The 25,052-nt window shown below is 41.0% G+C and overlaps 1 protein-coding gene across 1 annotated transcript in view; it reads right to left on the bottom strand.

Annotated features, from left to right (window-relative positions):
• The window catches only part of LOC128699601 (glycine receptor subunit beta-type 4), a 164,309-nt gene extending 140,282 nt beyond the window's left edge, over positions 1 to 24,027 (bottom strand). The window contains exon 1 of the mRNA XM_070099359.1: positions 23,899 to 24,027. Coding sequence (XP_069955460.1) covers positions 23,899 to 24,022 — 124 coding nt within the window. The 5' untranslated portion in view covers positions 24,023 to 24,027. The remainder of the gene's footprint in view (positions 1 to 23,898) is intronic.
• Positions 24,028 to 25,052: the final 1,025 nt, after the last annotated feature.

Raw genomic sequence — 25,052 nt, 5'->3', positions numbered from 1 at the left:
GGTGATACCGACCTTTATTAAAGGAAACGTTTCCTTTAATAAATGTCTCGAACTGTACATAAATATCTTTTTCCACACGTTTCATTTTATTCGGCATATGTCACGAGACTGAGGATAATAATGATGAAAGTGAGGATAATAATGATGAAAGTGAGGATAATAATGATGAAAGTGAGGATAATAATGATGAAAGTGAGGATAGTAATGATGAAAGTGAGGATAGTAATGATGAAAGTGAGGATAGTAATGATGAAAGTGAGGATAGTAATGATGAAAGTGAGGATAGTAATGATGAAAGTGAGGATAATAATGATGAAAGTGAGGATAGTAATGATGAAAGTGAGGATAATAATGATAAGAGTGAGTATAATAATGATGAAAGTGAGGATGAGGATAATAATGATGAAAGTGAGGATGAGGAATAATGATGAAAGTGAGGATAATAATGATGAAAGTGAGGATAATAATGATGAGAGTGAGGATAGTAATGATGAAAGTGAGGATAATAATGATGAAAGTGAGGATAGTAATGATGAAGAGAGAGGATAAGTGAGGATAATATGATGAAAGTGAGGATAATAATGATCTGAGTGTGGATAATAATGATGAAAGTGAGGATAATAATGATGAAAGTGAGGATAATAATGATGAAAGTGAGGATAATAATGATGAAAGTGAGGATAATAATTGATGATAGTGAGGATAATAATGATGAAAGTGAGGATAATAATGATGAAAGTGAGGATAATAATGATGAAAGTGAGAGATAATAATGATGAACGTGAGGATAGATAATGATGAAAGTGAGGATAATAATGATGAAAGTGAGGATAGTAATGATGAAAGTGAGGATAATAATGATGAAAGTGAGGATAGTAATGATGAAAGTGAGGATAATAATGATGAAAGTGAGGATAGTAATGATGAAAGTGAGGATAGTAATGATGAAAGTGAGGATAATAATGATGAAAGTGAGGATAATAATGATGAAAGTGAGGATAATAATGATGAAAGTGAGGATAATAATGATGAAAGTGAGGATAATAATGATAAGAGTGAGTATAATAATGTTGACAGTGTGGATAATAATGATGAAAGTGAGGATAATAATGATGAAAGTGAGGATAATAATGATAAGAGTGAGTATAATAATGATGAAAGTGAGGATAATAATGATAAGAGTGAGGATAATAATGATGAAAGTGAGGATAATAATGATGAAAGTGAGGATAATAATGATGAAAGTGAGGATAGTAATGATGAAAGTGAGGATAATAATGATAAGAGTGAGTATAATAATGATGAAAGTGAGGATAATAATGATAAGAGTGAGGATAATAATGATGAAAGTGAGGATAATAATGATGAAAGTGAGGATAATAATGATGAAAGTGAGGATAATAATGATGAAAGTGAGGATACTAATGATGAAAGTGAGGATAATAATGATGAAAGTGAGGATAATAATGATGAAAGTGAGGATATAATGATGAAAGTAAAGAGGATAATAATGATAAGAGTGGAGGATAATAATGATGAAAGTGAGGATAATAATGATGAAAGTTAGGATAATAATGATGAAAGTGAGGATAATAATGATAAGAGTGAGGATAATAATGATGAAAGTGAGGATAATAATGATGAAAGTGAGGATAATAATGATGAAAGTGAGGATAATAATGATGAAAGTGAGGATAATAATGATAAAGTAAAGAGGATAATAATGATGAAAGTGAGGATAGTAATGATGAAAGTGAGGATAATAATGATGAAAGTGAGGATAATAATGATGAAAGTGAGGATAATAATGATGAAAGTGAGGATAATAATGAAGAAAGTGAGGATAATAATGATGAAAGTGAGGATAATAATGATGAAAGTGAGGATAATAATGATGAAAGTGAGGATAGTAATGATGAAAGTGAGGATAATAATGATGAAAGTGAGGATAGTAATGATGAAAGTGAGGATAATAATGATGAGAAGTGAGGATAAGTAATGATGAAAGTGAGGATAATAATGATGAAAGTGAGGATAATAATGATGAAAGTGAGGATAGTAATGATGAAAGTGAGGATAATAATGATGAAAGTGAGGATAATAATGATGAAAGTGAGGATAATAATGATGAAAGTGAGGATAATAATGATGAAAGTGAGGATAATAATGATGAAAGTGAGGATAATAATGATAAGAGTGAGGATAATAATGATGAAAGTGAGGATAATAATGATGAAAGTGAGGATAATAATGATGAAAGTGAGGATAATAATGATAAGAGTGAGGATAATAATGATGAAAGTGAGGATAATAATGATGAAAGTGAGGATAATAATAATGAAAGTGAGAATAATAATGATGAAAGTGAGGATAATAATGACGAAAGTGAGGATAATAATGATGAAAGTGAGGATAATAATGATGAAAGTGAGGATAATAATGATAAGAGTGAGGATAATAATGATGAAAGTGAAGATAATAATAAGAGTGAGGATAATAATGATGAAAGTGAAGATAATAATAAGAGTGAGGATAATAATGATGAAAGTGAGGATAATAATGATGAAAGTGAGGATAATAATGATGAAAGTGAGGATAATAATGATGAAAGTGAGGATAATAATGATAAGAGTGAGGATAATAATGATGAAAGTGAGGATAATAATGATGAAAGTGAGGATAATAATGATGAAAGTGAGAATAATAATGATGAAAATGAGGATAATAATGATGAAAGTGAGGATAATAATGATGAAAGCGAGGATAATAATGATGAAAGTGAGGATAATAATGATGAAAGTGAGGATAGTAATGATGAAAGTGAGGATAGTAATGATGAAAGTGAGGATAATAATGATGAAAGTGAGGATAGTAATGATGAAAGTGAGGATAGTAATGATGAAAGTGAGGATAATAATGATAAGAGTGAGGATAATAATGATGAAAGTGAGGATAGTAATGATGAAAGTGAGGATAATAATGATGAAAGTGAGGATAGTAATGATGAAAGTGAGGATAGTAATGATGAAAGTGAGGATAGTAATGATGAAAGTGAGGATAATAATGATAAGAGCGAGGATAATAATGATGAAAGTGAGGATAGTAATGATGAAAGCGAGGATAATAATGATGAAAGTGAGGATAACAATGATGAAAGTGAGGATAGTAATGATGAAAGTTAGGATAATAATGATGAAAGTGAGGATAGTAATGATGAAAGTGAGGATAATAATGATGAAAGTGAGGATAGTAATGATGAAAGTGAGGATAATAATGATGAAAGTGAGGATAGTAATGATGAAAGTGAGGATAGAAATGATGAAAGTGAAGATAATAATGATGAAAGTGAGGATAATAATGATGAAAGTGAGGATAGTAATGATGAAAGTGAGGATAGTAATGATGAAAGTGAGGATAATAATGATAAGAGCGAGGATAATAATGATGAAAGTGAGGATAGTAATGATGAAAGTGAGGATAATAATGATGAAAGTGAGGATAATAATGATGAAAGTGAGGATAGTAATGATGAAAGTGAGGATAATAATGATGAAAGTGAGGATAGTAATGATGAAAGTGAGGATAATAATGATGAAAGTGAGGATAGTAATGATGAAAGTGAGGATAATAATGATGAAAGTGAGGATAATAATGATGAAAGTGAGGATAATAATGATGAAAGTGAGAATAATAATGAAGAAAGTGAGGATAATAATGATGAAAGTGAGGATAGTAATGATGAAAGTGAGGATAGTAATGATGAAAGTGAGGATAATAATGATAAGAGCGAGGATAATAATGATGAAAGTGAGGATAGTAATGATGAAAGTGAGGATAGTAATGATGAAAGTGAGGATAGTAATGATGAAAGTGAAGATAATAATGATAAGTGAAGATAATAATGATAAGAGTGAGGATAATAATGATAAGAGTGAGGATAATAATAATAATGATGAGAGAGAGAGAGAGAGAGAGAGAGAGAGAGAGAGAGAGAGAGAGAGAGAGAGAGAGAGGGAGAGAGAGAGAGAGAGAGAGAGAGAGAGAGAGCAGCAATAAAGAATCCTGAACACTACCTTCGACTCTATTATCCTTCTATTTCCACATGTCTGTGGCTTACCATCTTTATTACCACCAGTGATCCTTGCTTCATATTTCCACATGTCTGTGGCTTACCATCTTTATTACCACCAGTGATCCTTGCTTCATATTTCCACATGTCTGTGGCTTACCATCTTTATTACCACCAGTGATCCTTGCTTCATATTTCCACATGTCTGTGGCTTACCATCTTTATTACCACCAGTGATCCTTGCTTCATATTTCCACATGTCTGTGGCTTACCATCTTTATTACCACCATTGCACTTCTTCCACTGACTTGATAACCAACTTATCAGTCTCGTATGGAATAAAATACACTTACAACCTGATCTCTGAGTGATCCTAATTAATCTCTGTTTCCTTGAAGATTTTCACCCATTTTTTCCCATTGGCTTTTTTATATTAATATTTATAAATATGTATGATAGATGCCTTCTTGCTTTTGGAAAATAAAGATTGATAAATGTATATTATCAGTTTGTAATATTTAAGTGCTAAATGCAGCTGATATTTCGCAGGTATTGTAAATACAGGAGTTTTGGTATCCTGAATACAATTCTATGTTATATGTCTTAAAATACAATCCTCTGTAGTCTATGTAACAGTCATAGCTGTATTGCTATGTATCGTAGTAAATATGTATATATATATATATATATGTATATATATATATATATATATATATATATATATATATATATATATATATATGCAAGGAATTCGCGAGAGCAGGCGAAATATACACAAACACTGATCTCTGGCTGAAGGAGACTCGAACCTACGAACCTTAGGACAAGGTACGCAGTGCTTTACCAATCTACCCACACTGGACAATACCTTGGCGTGTAGCATGCGCTACACGTTTGATCCAAGGCAGCCAGCTTTCAGGGAGAAGGCTTACAGCTTTTCATCTCATCCCCTGCATGCATCAGCCTTACTGCGTACCTTGTCCTAAGGTTCGTAGGTTCGAGTCTCCTTCAGCCAGAGATCAGCGTTTGTGTATATTTCGCATGCTCTCGCGAATTCCTTGCATATATATATATATATATATATATATATATATATATATATATATATATATATATATATATATATATAAGTAGTTCCAGAGCTTGTGTCAACGTTCCTTCACTTACATCAAGGCCAGTGAAGAGCATCTTCTGGTAGAGTCGTAAAATGGGACCTCCTGTAGTCCCTGGTCGTCGTAAACACAGCTGGGGTCGTCTCAAGAAAGACGACTCAATCTTCGACGCAAAAAAAATATATACTCATCCGCACTGAAGACTGTCTCTGGCTTCCGTCGTAGCCAGTTTAGTACCATCTTGTGCGACGGCAGTCTAGCAGCCGAATGTGAGATGGGAATGTTAGACTGGAATGTGAAGGCCTTTAAGTCTCGGGAATGTGGATGTGAGAGGACGTGCAAGGCTTTTGAGTCTGACGGCATTTAAGACATGCGGGTGTGGGGCATTTAAGACATAGGGGTGTGAGGCATTTAAGACATACGGGTGTGGGGCATTTAAGACATACGGGTGTGGGGCATTTAAGACATACGGGTGTGGGGCATTTAAGACATAGGGGTGTGGGGTATGTGAGGCATTAAGACGTTCCGGTGTGGGGGATATTAAGACATGCTCGTGTGAGGCACTTAGGAAACGCTGGTGTCAGGCATTTAAGACATGCGGATGTGGGGCATTTAAGACACGCAGGTGTGGGTTAATTTTATACTTGGGTACGGGAATGTTAAACTGGGAATGTCAGGAACATAATTACGAATTTGCAAAATATTAAATGCCACAAAGATCAACAGTAAAGGGATGAACCTGTCAGTTTCCGGAGCACAGCTAGAGCCTCCCGTCCATCTTTCTGCTTATTCACTAATAATAAAGTTTAAAATCAAAAACAGTAATAATAATAATAAAAAGAAACGGTAACAAACAGACTTTACAACAGGCAACAGTAATATATAAATAAATAAATAGGTATATATATATATATATTCATAGTGCCTGCGTTCCAGTGTAAATTAACTTGGAAGAATGCAGCAGACATGACAGAAATACATCAGCAGAGTCTGCAGTAGAAATGCGGAAAAGTTTGTAAAGTTTGATGGAAGAGGTACGGGGAGAATAAGAGGATAAGGGAGAGGAGACGTAGTGGAAATATCTGATGAGGAGAAGTAAACTCTGAATGGGGGAGGGGGAGGTGTGGGGAATCAGAGGACATGGGTGTTGGTGATATGTGGGTTGCTGGGGGATGGGAGCGTTATGGTAGCTGGGATGCTGTGTGGGTTGTGATGACAGGTGGGATGTTGTGTGTGTGTTGTGATGACAGGTGGGATGTTGTGTGTGTGTTGTGATGACAGGTGGGATGCTGTGTGTGTTGTGATGACAGGTGGGATGCTGTGTGTGTTGTGATGACAGGTGGGATGTTGTGTGTGTGTTGTGATGACAGGTGGGATGTTGTGTGTGTGTTGTGATGACAGGTGGGATGTTGTGTGTGTTGTGATGACAGGTGGGATGTTGTGTGTGTGTTGTGATGACAGGTGGGATGCTGTGTGTGTTGTGATGACAGGTGGGATGCTGTGTGTGTGTTGTGATGACAGGTGGGATGTTGTGTGTGTTGTGATGACAGGTGGGATGCTGTGTGTGTTGTGATGACAGGTGGGATGCTGTGTGTGTTGTGATGACAGGTGGGATGTTGTGTGTGTTGTGATGACCGCTTGGATGTTGTTATCTAACGCAGGTAGCCACCACCACCACTACTACTACTACTACTACTACTACTACTACTACTACTACTACTACTACTACTACTACTACTACTACTACTACTACTACTACTACTACTACTACTACTACTACCACTACTACTACTACTACTACTACTACTACTATTACTACTACTACTACTACTACTACTACTACTACTACTACTACTACTACTACAATATTTACTACCACTACCACAACTAACACTAAAACTAGGAAAAAATTAGGTAAAATCCTCAAAAGGAGAACAAAAGATGACCTCAGATGTAGTCTGGAAAATTTATTCATTAAACTGAGACCATTACAAGAGAAGTTAATTACCTCCGCCACTCACCGGTTAACTACTGTACTGTTTCCTTGCGAGAGGACAGTGTATCGAGCCCACACCGCACCTGTTTCCTTGCAATTTACTTGTGATGCCTTTCGATGGCTTTTTATTGATAATTCCGTCAACTAGGCTATTGTGGCTAGCGGCCCACGGCCCTCGCTAATGTTTCACAGACACGGTAGGCTTCTTCGGTCCAATACAGAGGCAGCTGGTGTGGTAACGAAGATGTAATCAGTCTATCAACCTTGGTGAAATAGTATTTGAGGTGGTCAGTCCTTCAGTCTGGAAAAGAGTTCAGCTCCATAGTCTGGAACAATGTTCCAGATCACTCCAGCTGTTTATGACTGAAGAAGTCTACTGTGTAGGCGAAATGTTTAATCAATAAAGATACCCAACTGTTACACATGTTTTACTCTCCAACTTGTCGGTATTATATACCATTTTCAAAATATCCATAACAGCCTGGTTGATCTGGCACGTGTACCTACGAGTGCACGTCAACATGACACACATGGATCAAGGGAGAAAGGTTTAGTCCTCGCACTGACAAAAGAGACGAACGTGAGGGAAACACTGATGGCCTGCCTGGCAGTGTTGCTAGAGAGGGAATGCACCAACAAAGCTGGACAGCTTATTACATTAATATTTATTTTCCAGTCTCCCTTCCGTGTTGTCTTTGATGTTAGAAGCTTGATGGGAATGTGACATTTTTTTCCAACGAGGCAATTGCACATATGCGCTATCAGAGAGAGAGAGAGAGAGAGAGAGAGAGAGAGAGAGAGAGAGAGAGAGAGAGAGAGAGAGAGAGAGAGAGAGAGAGAGAGAGAGAGAGAGAGAGAGAGAGAGAGAGAGAGAGAGAGAGAGAGAGAGAGAGAGAGAGAGAGAGCAGTGACTCTAATTCATTACGGTACTTTTAACGGTGCCTAAAACCTCTGAAAGGGGAGGCCTTAGGCCTCAGTCTCAAATAGGCCTACCATCCCTATCCCATCCCCCCATCACAATATTATTTATTTTTTTCCTGACCATCTTTATTTAACCAAAATAATAACCAACAAAGACACAAACTCACTCCCTCCCCAAATCGAAAACAAAAACAAAAGAGAAAAAAAATTAACAGATTTAGATTACATAAGGTAATTTGGAATTATTTTTACTGAAACACAAACATCATATATATTTTGTAAGGACGGAAACGAGTGATGCGCAACAGATATTGCCCAACAATAGCTGAGTAAAATGCTTTTGTTGCATAAGTTTCGTTGCACAATTTCGCTGGGAAACTGATAGCAGTTCTAGAATGGCCGAAACACAATTCAATTCCACGTTTCACCTCTGTGGCTTCTTGTGATTTGTACCAGCCATGGTATTGTGGATTTTATTTCGTATATTGGGCCCCCCCCCCTTTTTTTTTTACCCTTGGTTAAAAACATTTGGAAAAAAAATGAAATCCATTATAGGTAATTAATTCATGTGTGTTGCAAAACAAGATTTTGATTGCTGGGAAAAAAATTTAATTTTATTGCAGTCAGAAGTCAAAGGGATTTTTGTTGTTGGAGATTTTATCCCCGTCAGTGGCGTTGTCTTGGTGCTAGCGAAGAGCTCTTAATCCAAGGAATTAGAGCTATCTTTCCCTTCCTTGCAACACACCTGATTATCCTCCATTCGTTGCATAACTAAAGTATAATGAATACTTTAATATCCTCTGAAGAGGGTCCCAGAAAGAACTCGAAACATACATAAAAATTTTTCTCCCTACTTTCTGTCTCTGTGTGGCTTATTATTGAATATAATATATATATATATATATATATGTATATATATATATATATATATATATATATATATATATATATATATATATATATATATATATATATATATATATATATATATATATATATATATATATATATATTTATATATAACGTTCTTTAAAATTTATATGGTTGGGTATTTATAGAAGTAAGGTGTAGAAAATCAAAGAGGAACAAAGATAAGAAGAGATGCAGGAGGCAGCCCAGTGGTTTACAGAGTGAGAGAATTGGTAAAGTATTATGGTGTCCCACCCCTGACACCCCAGACTTACCCACTACACCACCTACATCACTCTCTCCCACTTGAACATTTGGGTCACCCACTGTAACTATTTTCTCTCACCTGGTTCAAAGTTCCATAAATATTCACTTAACACTTCTCTCTCTCTCTCTCTCTCTCTCTCTCTCTCTCTCTCTCTCTCTCTCTCTCTCTCTCTCTCTCTCTCTCTCTCTCTCTCTCTCTCTCTCTCTCTCTCTCTCTCTCTCTCTCTCTCTCTCTCCTTCTCTCTCTCTCTCTGTATATATATATATATATATATATATATATATATATATATATATATATATATATATATATATATATATAATGGTTTCTTACCTAGGTACTTACTATAATCTACTTCTCACATCCCACCTTTATTCTAAGTCACATAATTCTTTTACCTATCTCCTTCCTTCCCACACTTCACAAATCACTATTACCGCTACTTTGACTTCAGTTCTCTCAGACAGACTAATATAAACTCCGTTCACTGATCTCAAGTTAAAGTCGCCTACCCCTATTAGTTCTGTTTTCTCAGAGCTGAGACAGCCAGCTTCTCTCCGTTAATAACATTCACTGTTGCTTCTTTCTCATTCGTACAACATTCACACACACACACACACACACACACACACACACACACACACACACACACACACACACACACACACACACCTGGACACGTGGTCCAGCAACTGGCTTCTCGAATTTAACCCCGCCAAATGCAAAGTCATGAAGATAGGGGAAGGGCACAGAAGACCGCAGGCGGAGTATAGGCTAGGTGGCCGGAGACTGCAAATCTCGCTCAAGGAGAAAGATCTTGGGGTGAGTATAACACCGAGCATGTCTCCGGAAGCACACATCAACCAGATAACTGCTGCAGCATATGGGCGCCTGGCAAACCTGAGAACATTGTTCCGATACCTTAGCAAGGAATCGTTCAAGACACTGTACACCGTGTACGTCAGGCCCATACTGGAGTATGCAGCACCTGTTTGGAACCCGCACTTGATTAAGCACGTCAAGAAATTAGAGAAAGTGCAAAGGTTTGCGACAAAGTTAGTTCCAGAGCTAAGGGGAATGTCCTATGAAGAAAGGTTAAGGGAAATCGGCCTGACGACACTGGAGGACAGGAGGGTCAGGGGAGACATGATAACGACATATAAAATGCTGCGCGGAAGAGACAAGGTGGACAAAGACAGGATGTTCCAGAGATGGGACACACAAACAAGAGGTCACAACTGGAAGTTGAAGACTCAGATGAATCAAAGGGATGTTAGGAAGTATTTCTTCAGTCACAGAGTTGTCAGGAAGTGGAATAGCCTCGAAAGTGACGTAGTGGAGGCAGGAACCATACATAGTTTTAAGAGGAGGTTTGATAAAGCTCATGGAGCGGGGAGAGAGAGGACCCAGTAGCAACGAGTGAAGAGGCGGGGGCCAGGAGCTAAGACTCGACCCATGCAACCACAAATAGGTGAGTAAATAGGCGAGTACACTAACTTCAAAGTCAGTGCATCAGCATCAAGATCCCTACAGAAGATTTTCCCAACTGAAGACAGCACATTTTCCTGCCATTCAATAGAACAGACTTTGTCCCCCACTCCACTCAGCAGACTTTGTCCCCCACTCCACTCAGCAGACTTTGTCCCCCACTCCACTCAGCAGACTTTGTCCCCCACTCCACTCAGCAGACTTTGTCCCCCACTCCACTCAGCAGACTTTGTCCCCCACTCCACTCAGCAGACTTTGTCCCCCACTCCACTCAGCAGACTTTCCCTCCCACTCGACAGAGCAGAGGTTGGAGTGTCACCTAGCAGCAGTTGTTATGGAGTCTTGGAGATCATGAAGGCAGGTGAGCGCCGCCTGGTATTGGTTATTGGTAAAAACACGACGCTAGACCCAGGCAAGATACAGACTGATGTACCCTCGTTACCATGATGTACCCTCGTTACCATGATGTACCCTCGTTACCATGATGTACCCTCGTTACCATGATGTACCCTCGTTACCATGATGTACCCTCGTTACCATGATGTACCCTCGTTACCATGATGTACCCTCGTTACCATGATGTACCCTCGTTACCATGATGTACCCTCGTTACCATGATGCACCCTCGTTACCATGATGCACCCTCGTTACCATGATGTACCCTCGTTACCATGATGTACCTTCGTTACCATGATGTACCTTCGTTACTATGATGTACCCCCGTTACCATGATGTACCCTCGTTACCATGATGTACCTTCGTTACCATGATGTACCTTCGTTACTATGATGTACCCCCGTTACCACGATGTACCCTCGTTACCATGATGTACCCTCGTTACCATGATGTACCCTCGCTACCATGATGTACCCTCGTTACCATGATGTACCTTCGTTACCATGATGTACCCTCGTTACCATGATGTACCCTCGTTACCATGATGTACCCTCGTTACCATGATGTACCCTCGTTACCATGATGTACCTTCGTTACCATGATGTACCTTCGTTACTATGATGTACCCCCGTTACCATGATGTACCCTCGTTACCATGATGTACCCACGTTACCATGATGTACCCTCGTTACCATGATGTACCTTCGTTACCATGATGTACCTTCGTTACTATGATGTACCCCGTTACCATGATGTACCCTCGTTACCATGATGTACCCTCGTTACCATGATGTACCCTCGTTACCATGATGTACCCTCGTCATCATGATGTACCCTCGTTATCATGATGTACCCTCGTTACCATGATGTACCCTCGTTACCATGATGTACCCTCGTTATCATGATGTACCCTCGTTACCATGATGTACCCTCGTTACCATGATGTACCATCGTTACCATGATGTACCTTCGTTACTATGATGTACCCCCGTTACCATGATGTACCCTCGTTATCATGATGTACCCTCGTTATCATGATGTACCCTCGGTACCATGATGTACCCCCGTTACCATGATGTACCATCGTTATCATGATGTACCCTCGTTATCATGATGTACCCTCGTTACCATGATGTACCCTCGTTACCATGATGTACCCTCGTTACCATGATGTACACTCGTTATCATGATGTACCCTCGTTATCATGATGTACACTCGTTATCATGATGTACCCTCGTTATCATGATGTACCTTCATTATCATGATATACCCTCGTTACCATGATGTACCCTCGTTACCATGATGTACTCTCGTTACCATGATGTACCCTCGTTACCATGATGTACCCTCGTTATCATGATGTACCTTCGTTATCATGATGTACCCTCGTTACCATGATGTACCCTCGTTACCATGATGTACCCTCGTTACCATGATGTACCCTCGTTACCATGATGTACCCTCGTTATCATGATGTACCCTCGTTACCATGATGTACCCTCGTTACCATGATGTACCCTCGTTACCATGATGTACCCTCGTTACCATGATGTACCCTCGTTACCATGATGTACCCTCGTTATCATGATGTACCCTCGTTACCATGATGTACCCTCGTTATCATGATGAACCCTCGTTACCATGATGTACCCTCGTTATCATGATGTACCCTCGTTACCATGATGTGCCCTCGTTACCATGATGTACCCTCGTTACTATGATGTACCATAGCTACCATGATGTACCCTCGTTACCACGATGTACCCTCGTTACCATGATGTACCCTCGTTACCATGATGTACCCTCGTTACCATGATGTACCCTCGTTACCATGATGAACCCTCGTTATCATGATGTACCTTAGTTACCATGATGTACCCTCGATATCATGATGTACCCTCGTTACCATGATGTACCCTCGTTATCATGATGTACCCTCGTTACCATGATGTACCCTCGTTACCAAGATGTACCCTCGTTACCATGATGTACCCTCGTTACCAAAATGTACCCTCGTTACCATGATGTACCCTCGTTACCATGATGTACCCTCGTTACCATGATGTACCCTCGTTACCATGATGTACCCTCGTTACCATGTTGTACCCTCGTTACCATGATGTACCCTCGTTACCATGATGTACACTCGTTACCATGATGTACCCTCGTAACCATGATGTACCCTCGTTACCATGATGTACCCTCGTAACCATGATGTACCCTCGTTACCATGTTGTACCCTCGTAACCATGATGTACCCTCGTAACCATGATGTACCCTCGTTACCATGTTGTACCCTCGTAACCATGATGTACCCTCGTAACCATGATGTACCCTCGTTACCATGATGTACCCTCGTAACCATGATGTACCCTCGTTACCATGATGTACCCTCGTAACCATGATGTACCCTCGTTACCATGATGTACCCTCGTAACCATGATGTACCCTCGTTACCATGATGTACCCTCGTAACCATGATGTACCCTCGTTACCATGTTGTACCCTCGTTACCATGATGTACTCTCGTTACCATGATGTACCCTCGTAACCATGATGTACCCTCGTTACCATGATGTACCCTCGTTACCATGATGTACCCTCGTAACCATGATGTACCCTCGTTACCATGTTGTACCCTCGTTACCATGATGTACTCTCGTTACCATGATGTACCCTCGTAACCATGATGTACCCTCGTTACCATGATGTACTCTCGTTACCATGATGTACCCTCGTAACCATGATGTACTCTCGTTACCATGATGTACCCTCGTTACCATGATGTACCCTCGTTACCATGATGTACCCTCGTTACCATGATGTACCCTCGTTACCATGTTGTACCCTCGTTACCATGATGTACCCTCGTTACCATGATGTACCCTCGTTACCATGATGTACCCTCGTTACCATGATGTACCCTCGTTACCATGTTGTACCCTCGTTACCATGATGTACCCTCGTTACCATGATGTACCCTCGTTACCATGATGTACCCTCGTTACCATGATGTACCCTCGTTACCATGATGCACCCTCGTTACCATGATGTACCCTCGTTACCATGATGTACCCTCGTTACCATGTTGTACCCTCGTTACCATGATGTACCCTCGTTACCATGATGTACCCTCGTTACCATGATGTACCCTCGTTACCATGATGTACCCTCGTTACCATGATGCACCCTCGTTACCATGATGTACCCTCGTTACCATGATGTACCCTCGTTACCATGATGCACCCTCGTTACCATGATGTACCCTCGTTACCATGATGTACCCTCGTTACCATGATGTACCCTCGTTACCATGTTGTACCCTCGTTACCATGATGTACCCTCGTTACCATGATGTACCCTCGTTACCATGATGTACCCTCGTTACCATGTTGTACCCTCGTTACCATGATGTACCCTCGTTACCATGTTGTACCCTCGTTACCATGATGTACCCTCGTTACCATGTTGTACCCTCGTTACCATGATGTACCCTCGTTACCATGATGTACCCTCGTTACCATGATGTACCCTCGTTACCATGTTGTACCCTCGTTACCATGATGTACCCTCGTTACCATGTTGTACCCTCGTTACCATGATGTACCCTCGTTACCATGTTGTACCCTCGTTACCATGATGTACCCTCGTTACCATGATGTACCCTCGTTACCATGATGTACCCTCGTTACCATGATGTACCCTCGTTACCATGTTGTACCCTCGTTACCATGATGTACCCTCGTTACCATGATGTACCCTCGTTACCATGTTGTACCCTCGTTACCATGATGTACCCTCGTTACCATGATGTACCCTCGTTACCATGATGTACCCTCGTTACCATGATGTACCCTCGTTACCATGATGTACCCTCGTTACCATGATGTACCCTCGTTACCATGATGTACCCTCGTTACCATGATGTACCCTCGTTACCATGATGTACCCTCGTTACCATGATGTACCCTCGTTACCATGATGTACCCTCGTTACCATGATGTACCCTCGTTACCATGATGTACCCTCGTTACCATGATGTACCCTCGTTACCATGTTGTACCCTCGTTACCATGATGTACCCTCGTTACCATGATGTACCCTCGTTACCATGATGTACCCTCGTTACCATGATGTACCCTCGTTACCATGTTGTACCCTCGTTACCATGATGTACCCTCGTTACCATGTTGTACCCTCGTTACCATGATGTACCCTCGTTACCATGATGTACCCTCGTTACCATGATTGTAGACAAGAGTTTGTTGGCTCTACATTTGGCTCATTGTAGAGCTTTATCGAGACTTGATAAAGCTCTACACAGAGTCGAAATGTTGACCCGATGACAACTTTGCTCTCAAGCATCCATCTCTCCTCTTAACTACTGTCTACAGTACGATGTTTCGATCCAGAGGCTCGTGAATCGTTTCACTCATTTCCGTGGAACACTAATTATCTATTACCCAAAGGGTGTTGATAGATAGTGTACCATCATGATGCTGGTACTAGTGTACTATCATAGTGCTGGTACTAGTGTACTATCATAGTGCTGGTACTAGTGTACCATCATGATGCTGGTACTAGTCTACTATCATAGTGCTGGTACTAGTGTACCATCATGATGCTGGTACTAGTGTACTATCATAGTGCTGGTACTAGTGTACCATCATAGTGCTGGTACTAGTGTACCATCATGATGCTGGTACTAGTGTACTATCATAGTGCTGGTACTAGTGTACCATCATGATGCTGGTACTAGTGTACTATCATAGTGCTGGTACTAGTGTACCATCACAGTGCTGGTACTAGTGTACTATCATGATGCTGGTACTAGTGTACCATCATAGTGCTGGTACTAGTGTACCATCATAGTGCTGGTACTAGTGTACCATCATAGTGCTGGTACTAGTGTACTATCATAGTGCTGGTACTAGTGTACTATCATAGTGCTGGTACTAGTGTACTATCATAGTGCTGGTACTAGTGTACTATCATAGTGCTGGTACTAGTGTACTATCATAGTGCTGGTACTAGTGTACTATCATAGTGCTGGTACTAGTGTACTATCATAGTGCTGGTACTAGTGTACTATCATAGTGCTGGTACTAGTGTACTATCATAGTGCTGGTACTAGTGTATCATAGTGCTGGTACTATCATAGCTGCTGGTACTACTATATGATGCTGGTACTAGTGTACTATCATAGTGCTGGTACTAGTGTACTATCATATGATGCTGGTACTAGTGTACTATCATAGTGCTGGTACTAGTGTACTATCATGATGCTGGTACTAGTGTACTATCATATGCTGGTACTAGTGTACTATCTATGCTGGTACTATCATAGTGTGCTGGTACTAGTGTACTATCATAGTGCTGGTACTAGTGTACCTATCATAGTGCTGGTACTAGTGTACTATCATAGTGCTGGTACTAGTGTACTATCATAGTGCTGGTACTAGTGTACTATCATAGTGCTGGTACTAGTGTACTATCATAGTGCTGGTACTAGTGCATGATGCTGGGTACTAGTGTACTATCATATGCTGGTACTGGTACTAGTGTACTATCATAGTGCTGGTACTAGTGTACTATCATAGTGCTGGTACTAGTGTACTATCATAGTGCTGGTACTAGTGTACTATCATAGTGCTGGTACTACTGTACTATCATAGTGCTGTACTAGTGTACTATCATGATGCTGGTACTAGTGTACTATCATGATGCTGGTACTAGTGTACTATCATAGTGCTGGTACTAGTGTACTATCATGATGCTGGTACTAGTGTACTATCATGATGCTGGTACTAGTGTACTATCATAGTGCTGGTACTAGTGTACTATCATGATGCTGGTACTAGTGTACTATCATAGTGCTGGTACTAGTGTACTATCATAGTGCTGGTACTAGTGTACTATCATGATGCTGGTACTAGTGTACTATCATGATGCTGGTACTAGTGTACTATCATAGTGCTGGTACTAGTGTACTATCATGATGCTGGTACTAGTGTACTATCATAGTGCTGGTACTAGTGTACTATCATAGTGCTGGTACTAGTGTACTATCATAGTGCTGGTACTAGTGTACTATCATAGTGCTGGTACTAGTGTACTATCATAGTGCTGGTACTAGTACTATCATGATGCTGGTACTATCTATCATAGTGCTGGTACTAGTGTACTATCATAGTGTACTAGTGTATCATGATGTGGTACTAGTGTACATCATAGTGCTGGTACTAGTGTACTATCATAGATGCTGGTACTAGTGTACTATCATAGTGCTGGTACTAGTGTACTATCATAGTGCTGGTACTAGTGTACTATCATAGTGCTGGTACTAGTGTACTATCATAGTGCTGGTACTAGTGTACTATCATAGTGCTGGTACTAGTGTACTATCATAGTGCTGGTACTAGTGTACTATCATAGTGCTGGTACTAGTGTACTATCATGATGCTGGTACTAGTGTACTATCATAGTGCTGGTACTAGTGTACTATCATAGTGCTGGTACTAGTGTACTATCTAGTGTACTATCCTAGTGCTGGTACTAGTGTACTATCATAGTGCTGGTACTAGTGTACTATCATAGTGCTGGTACTAGTGTACTATCATAGTGCTGGTACTAGTGTACCATCATAGTGCTGGTACTAGTGTACTATCATAGTGCTGGTACTAGTGTACTATCATAGTGCTGGTACTAGTGTACTATCATAGTGCTGGTACTAGTGTACTATCATAGTGCTGGTACTAGTGTACTATCATAGTGCTGGTACTAGTGTACTATCATGATGCTGGTACTAGTGTACTATCATAGTGCTGGTACTAGTGTACCATCATAGTGCTGGTACTAGTGTACCATCATAGTGCTGGTACTAGTGTACCATCATAGTGCTGGTACTAGTGTACCATCATAGTGCTGGTACTAGTGTACCATCATAGTGCTGGTACTAGTGTACTATCATAGTGCTGGTACTAGTGTACCATCATAGTGCTGGTACTAGTGTACCATCATCATAGTGCTGGTACTAGTGTACTATCATCATAGTGCTGTACTAGTGTACTATCATAGTGCTGGTACTAGTGTACTATCATATGATGCTGGTACTAGTGTACAATCATGATGCTGGTACTAGTGTACTATCATGATGCTGGTACTAGTGTACTATCATGTGCTGGTACTAGTGTACTATCATAGTGCTGGTACTAGTGTACTATCATGATGCTGGTACTAGTGTACTATCATAGTGCTGGTACTAGTGTACTATCATGATGCTGGTACTAGTGTACTATCATGATGCTGGTACTAGTGTACTATCATAGTGCTGGTACTAGTGTACTATCATAGTGCTGGTACTAGTGTACTATCATAGTGCTGGTACTAGTGTACTATCATAGTGCTGGTACTAGTGTACCATCATAGTGCTGGTACTAGTGTACTATCATAGTGCTGGTACTAGTGTACTATCATAGTGCTGGTACTAGTGTACTATCATAGTGCTGGTACTAGTGTACTATCATAGTGCTGGTACTAGTGTACCATCATAGTGCTGGTACTAGTGTACTATCATGATGCTGGTACTAGTGTACTATCATGATGCTGGTACTAGTGTACCATCATAGTGCTGGTACTAGTGTACTATCATAGTGCTGGTACTAGTGTCATCATAGTGCTGGTACTAGTGTACCATCATAGTGCTGGTACTAGTGTACTATCATGATGCTGGTATTAGTGTACCATCATAGTGCTGGCACTAGTGTACCATCACAGTGCTGGTACTAGTGTACTATCATGATGCTGGTACTAGTGTACTATCATGATGCTGGTACTAGTGTACCATCATGATGCTGGTACTAGTGTACTATCATGATGCTGGTACTAGTGTACTATCATAGTGCTGGTACTAGTGTACTATCATGATGCTGGTACTAGTGTACTATCATGATGCTGGTACTAGTGTACTATCATAGTGCTGGTACTAGTGTACTATCATGATGCTGGTACTAGTGTACTATCATGATGCTGGTACTAGTGTACTATAATGATGCTGGTACTAGTGTCCTATCATGGTGCTGGTACTAGTGTACTATCATACTAGTGTACTATCATAGTGCTGGTACTAGTGTACTATCATGATGCTGGTACTAGTGTACTATCAGTGCTGGTACTAGTGCTGGTACTAGTACTATCCGTCATGATCATAGTGCTGGTACTAGTGTACTATCATAGTGCTGGTACTAGTGTACTATCATAGTGCTGGTACTAGTGTACTATCATGATGCTGGTACTAGTGTACTATCATGATGCTGGTACTAGTGTACTATCATAGTGCTGGTACTAGTGTACTATCATAGTGCTGGTACTAGTGTACTATCATGATGCTGGTACTAGTGTACTATCATAGTGCTGGTACTAGTGTACTATCATGATGCTGGTACTAGTGTACCATCATAGTGCTGGTACTAGTGTACCATCATAGTGCTGGTACTAGTGTACTATCATGATGCTGGTACTAGTGTACTATCATGATGCTGGTACTAGTGTACTATCATAGTGCTGGTACTAGTGTACTATCATGATGCTGGTACTAGTGTACTATCATAGTGCTGGTACTAGTGTACTATCATAGTGCTGGTACTAGTGTACTATCATGATGCTGGTACTAGTGTACTATCATAGTGCTGGTACTAGTGTACTATCATGATGCTGGTACTAGTGTACCATCATAGTGCTGGTACTAGTGTACTATCATGATGCTGGTACTAGTGTACTATCATAGTGCTGGTACTAGTGTACTATCATGATGCTGGTACTAGTGTACTATCATAGTGCTGGTACTAGTGTACTATCATAGTGCTGGTACTAGTGTACTATCATGATGCTGGTACTAGTGTACTATCATAGTGCTGGTACTAGTGTACTATCATGATGCTGGTACTAGTGTACTATCATGATGCTGGTACTAGTGTACTATCATGATGCTGGTACTAGTGTACTATCATGATGCTGGTACTAGTGTACTATCATGATGCTGGTACTAGTGTACTATCATAGTGCTGGTACTAGTGTACTATCATAGTGCTGGTACTAGTGTACTATCATGATGCTGGTACTAGTGTACTATCATAGTGCTGGTACTAGTGTACTATCATGATGCTGGTACTAGTGTACTATCATAGTGCTGGTACTAGTGTACTATCATGATGCTGGTACTAGTGTACTATCATAGTGCTGGTACTAGTGTACTATCATAGTGCTGGTACTAGTGTACTATCATAGTGCTGGTACTAGTGTACTATCATAGTGCTGGTACTAGTGTACTATCATAGTGCTGGTACTAGTGTACTATCATAGTGCTGGTACTAGTGTACTATCATAGTGCTGGTACTAGTGTACCATCATAGTGCTGGTACTAGTGTACTATCATAGTGCTGGTACTAGTGTACTATCATAGTGCTGGTACTAGTGTACTATCATAGTGCTGGTACTAGTGTACCATCATAGTGCTGGTACTAGTGTACTATCATAGTGCTGGTACTAGTGTACTATCATAGTGCTGGTACTAGTGTACCATCATAGTGCTGGTACTAGTGTACCATCATAGTGCTGGTACTAGTGTACTATCATGATGCTGGTACTAGTGTACCATCATGATGCTGGTACTAGTGTACTATCATGATGCTGGTACTAGTGTACCATCATGATGCTGGTACTAGTGTACCATCATAGTGCTGGTACTAGTGTACCATCATAGTGCTGGTACTAGTGTACCATCATAGTGCTGGTACTAGTGTACCATCATAGTGCTGGCACTAGTGTACCATCACAGTGCTGGTACTAGTGTACTATCATGATGCTGGTACTAGTGTACCATCATGATCCTGGTACTAGTGTACCATCATGATGCTGGTACTATGAACCATCATGATGCTGGTACTAGTGTACCATCATGATGCTGGTACTAGTGTACCATCATGATGCTGGTACTATGAACCATCATGATGCTGGTACTAGTGTACCATCATGATCCTGGTACTAGTGTACCATCATGATGCTGGTACTAGTGTACCATCATGATGCTGGTACTATGAACCATCATGATCCTGGTACTAGTGTACCATCATGATGCTGGTACTAGTGTACCATCATGATGCTGGTACTAGTGTACCACCATGATGCTGGTACTAGTGTTCCATCATGATGCTGGTACTAGTGTACCACCATGATGCTGGTACTAGTGTACCATCATGATGCTGGTACTAGTGTACCACCATGATGCTGGTACTAGTGTACCATCATGATGCTGGTACTAGTGTACCATCATGATGCTGGTACTAGTGTACCATCATGATGCTGGTACTAGTGTACCATCATGATGCTGGTACTAGTGTACCATCATGATGCTGGTACTAGTGTACCATCATGATGCTGGTACTAGTGTACCATCATGATGCTGGTACTAGTGTACCACCATGATGCTGGTACTAGTGTACCATCATGATGCTGGTACTAGTGTACCACCATGATGCTGGTACTAGTGTACCATCATGATGCTGGTACTAGTGTACCATCATGATGCTGGTACTAGTGTATCATCATGATGCTGGTACTAGTGTACCATCATGATCCTGGTACTAGTGTACCATCATGATCCTGGTACTAGTGTACCATCATGATGCTGGTACTAGTGTACCATCATGATGCTGGTACTAGTGTACCATCATGATGCTGGTACTAGTGTACCATCATGATCCTGGTACTAGTGTACCATCATGATGCTGGTACTAGTGTACCATCATGATGCTGGTACTAGTGTACCATCATGATGCTGGTACTAGTGTACCATCATGATGCAGGTACTAGTGTACCATCATGATGCTGGTACTAGTGTACCATCATGATGCTGGTACTAGTGTATCATCATGATGCTGGTACTAGTGTACCATCATGATGCTGGTACTAGTGTACCATCATGATGCTGGTACTAGTGTACCATCATGATGCAGGTACTAGTGTACCATCATGATGCTGGTACTAGTGTACCATCATGATGCTGGTACTAGTGTACCATCATGATGCTGGTACTAGTGTACCATCATGATGCTGGTACTAGTGTACCATCATGATGCTGGTACTAGTGTACCATCATGATGCTGGTGCTAGTGTACCATCATGATCCTGGTACTAGTGTACCATCATGATGCTGGTACTAGTGTACCATCATGAACCTGGTACTAGTGTTCCATCATGATGCAGGTACTAGTGTACCATCATGATGCTGGTACTAGTGTACCATCATGATGCTGGTACTAGTGTACCATCATGATGCTGGTACTAGTGTACCATCATGATGCTGGTACTAGTGTACCATCATGATGCTGGTACTAGTGTACCATCATGATGCTGGTACTAGTGTACCATCATGATGCTGGTACTAGTGTACCATCATGATGCTGGTACTAGTGTAACATCATGATGCTGGTACTAGTGTACCATCATGATGCTGGCACTAGTGTACCATCATGATGCTGGTACTAGTGTACCATCATGATGCTGGTACTAGTGTACCATCATGATGCTGGTACTAGTGTACCATCATGATTCTGGTACTAGTGTACCATCATGATGCTGGTACTAGTGTACCATCATGATGCTGGTACTATCATAGTACCATCATAGTCTTGGAACTAGCAAGGCCACAACACTGAAATTTATGTGGACAGAAACTGCAGAATGTCAAAGACATGTCAGAAAAAGCCAGATTAAGCAGCAAGCAAAGAAAAATTAACTGATGAGGTTTGAAACCTATCTACTGCACTAAGGTCATTAAGGCTGCACTTCCACCGATTCAATTGACTCAGTGGGAACTGAAAAAAAAATATATATATTGCCAAAAAAAAAATTGATTTTCTAACATAAGGGTTAAAAATATATTTCTAAATTATAAGTAAATCTATTTCAATCCAAGGAAACCATTTTTTTTTTCTCTGAAATATATATTGAAGTTTTGAGAAATTTCTGTTTAGAAGATTTAGGTGAAAATAGCGGTATATTTAAAAAAAAAAAATGGCTAAAAATTGCGAGACATTTACGTGTCTCCCATGAAAGTATTTTAATCAAATTCCGTGGAATGGTGCATGGTGCATGGTGCATGGTGCATGGTGCATGGTGCATGGTGCATGGTGCATGGTGCATGGTGCATGGTGCATGGTGCATGGTGCATGGTGCATGGTGCATGGTGCATGGTGCATGGTGCATGGTGCACCATGTTGAAACTCCCATCTGTAAGCTCTTCTGACAGGTGGTAACACCTTAATTAACACTTACCCATCTGGGAGCTCTGCTGACAGGTGGTAACACCTTGAGACTTACCCATCTAGAAGCTCTCCTGACAGGTGGTAACACCTCAACACTCACCCATCTGGAAGCTCTCCTGACAAACGGTGCTACCGTAAGACTCACCCACCTAGTAACTAGCTACACAGGTGGTAGCACCTCAACACTCACCTATCTGGAAGCTCTCCTGACAGGTGGCAGCACCTCAACACTCACCTATCTGGAAGCTCTCTTGACAGGTGGCAGCACCTCAACACTCACCTATCTGGAAGCTCTCCTGACAGGTGGTAACACCTCAACACTCACCCATCTGGAAGCTCTCTTGACAGGTGGTAACACCTCAACACTCACCTATCTGGAAGCTGTCCTGACAGGTGGTAACACCTCAACACTCACCTATCTGGAAGCTCTCCTGACAGGTGGTGGCCACAATGTCATTAATCTCAAACTGTGGCATCCTTAAGTCCTTGTACATCTTGACTGGTCCTTCAGCCTTCCACTGCAGACTCAACTCCTTCATCGTCTTCGAAACTGTAAGATAAGGAGAGGAAAAATGATGGTTGTAGATGGTGTGGACAGAGACACGCTGTGGGTGGACACACAGACACACTGTGGGTGGACACACAGACACACTGTGGGTGGACACACAGACACAATGTGAGTGGACACACAAATACACTGTGAGTGGACACACAGACACACTGTGAGTGGACACACAGACACACTGTGAGTGGACACACAGACACGCTGTGGGTGGACACACAGACACACTGTGGGTGGACACACAGACACAATGTGAGTGGACACACAAATACACTGTGAGTGGACACACAGACACACTGTGAGTGGACACACAGACACACTGTGGGTGGACACACAGACACACTATGAGTGGACACACAGACACACTGTGAGTGGACACACAGACACACTGTGAGTGGACACACAGACACACTCTGAGTGGACACACAGACACACTCTGAGTGGACACACAGACACACTCTGAGTGGACACACAGACACACTCTGAGTGGACACACAGACACACTGTGAGTGGACACACAGACACACTCTGAGTGGACACACAGACACACTGTGAGCGGACACACAGACACACTGTGAGCGGACACACAGACACACTGTGAGTGGACACACAGACACACTGTGAGTAGTCACACAGACACACTGTGAGTGGACACACAGACACACTGTGAGTGGACACACAGACACACTGTGAGTAGACACACAGACACACTGTGAGTGGACACACAGACACACTCTGATTGGACACACAGACACACTGTGAGTGGACTCACAGACACACTGTGAGTGGACACACAGACACACTGTGAGTGGACACACAGACACACTGTGAGTAGACACACAGACACACTGTGAGTGGACACACAGACACACTCTGATTGGACACACAGACACACTGTGAGTGAACACACAGACACACTGTGAGTGGACACACAGACACACTATGAGTGGACACACAGACACACTGTGAGTGGACACACAGACACACTGTGAGTGGACACACAGACA

Source organism: Cherax quadricarinatus, chromosome 67 (genome assembly GCF_038502225.1).
Source record: "Cherax quadricarinatus isolate ZL_2023a chromosome 67, ASM3850222v1, whole genome shotgun sequence".
In the NCBI taxonomy this organism is placed as follows: domain Eukaryota; kingdom Metazoa; phylum Arthropoda; class Malacostraca; order Decapoda; family Parastacidae; genus Cherax; species Cherax quadricarinatus.
The sequence above is the reverse complement of the archived record's forward strand: the minus strand, read 5'-3'. Positions and strand labels throughout refer to the sequence as shown.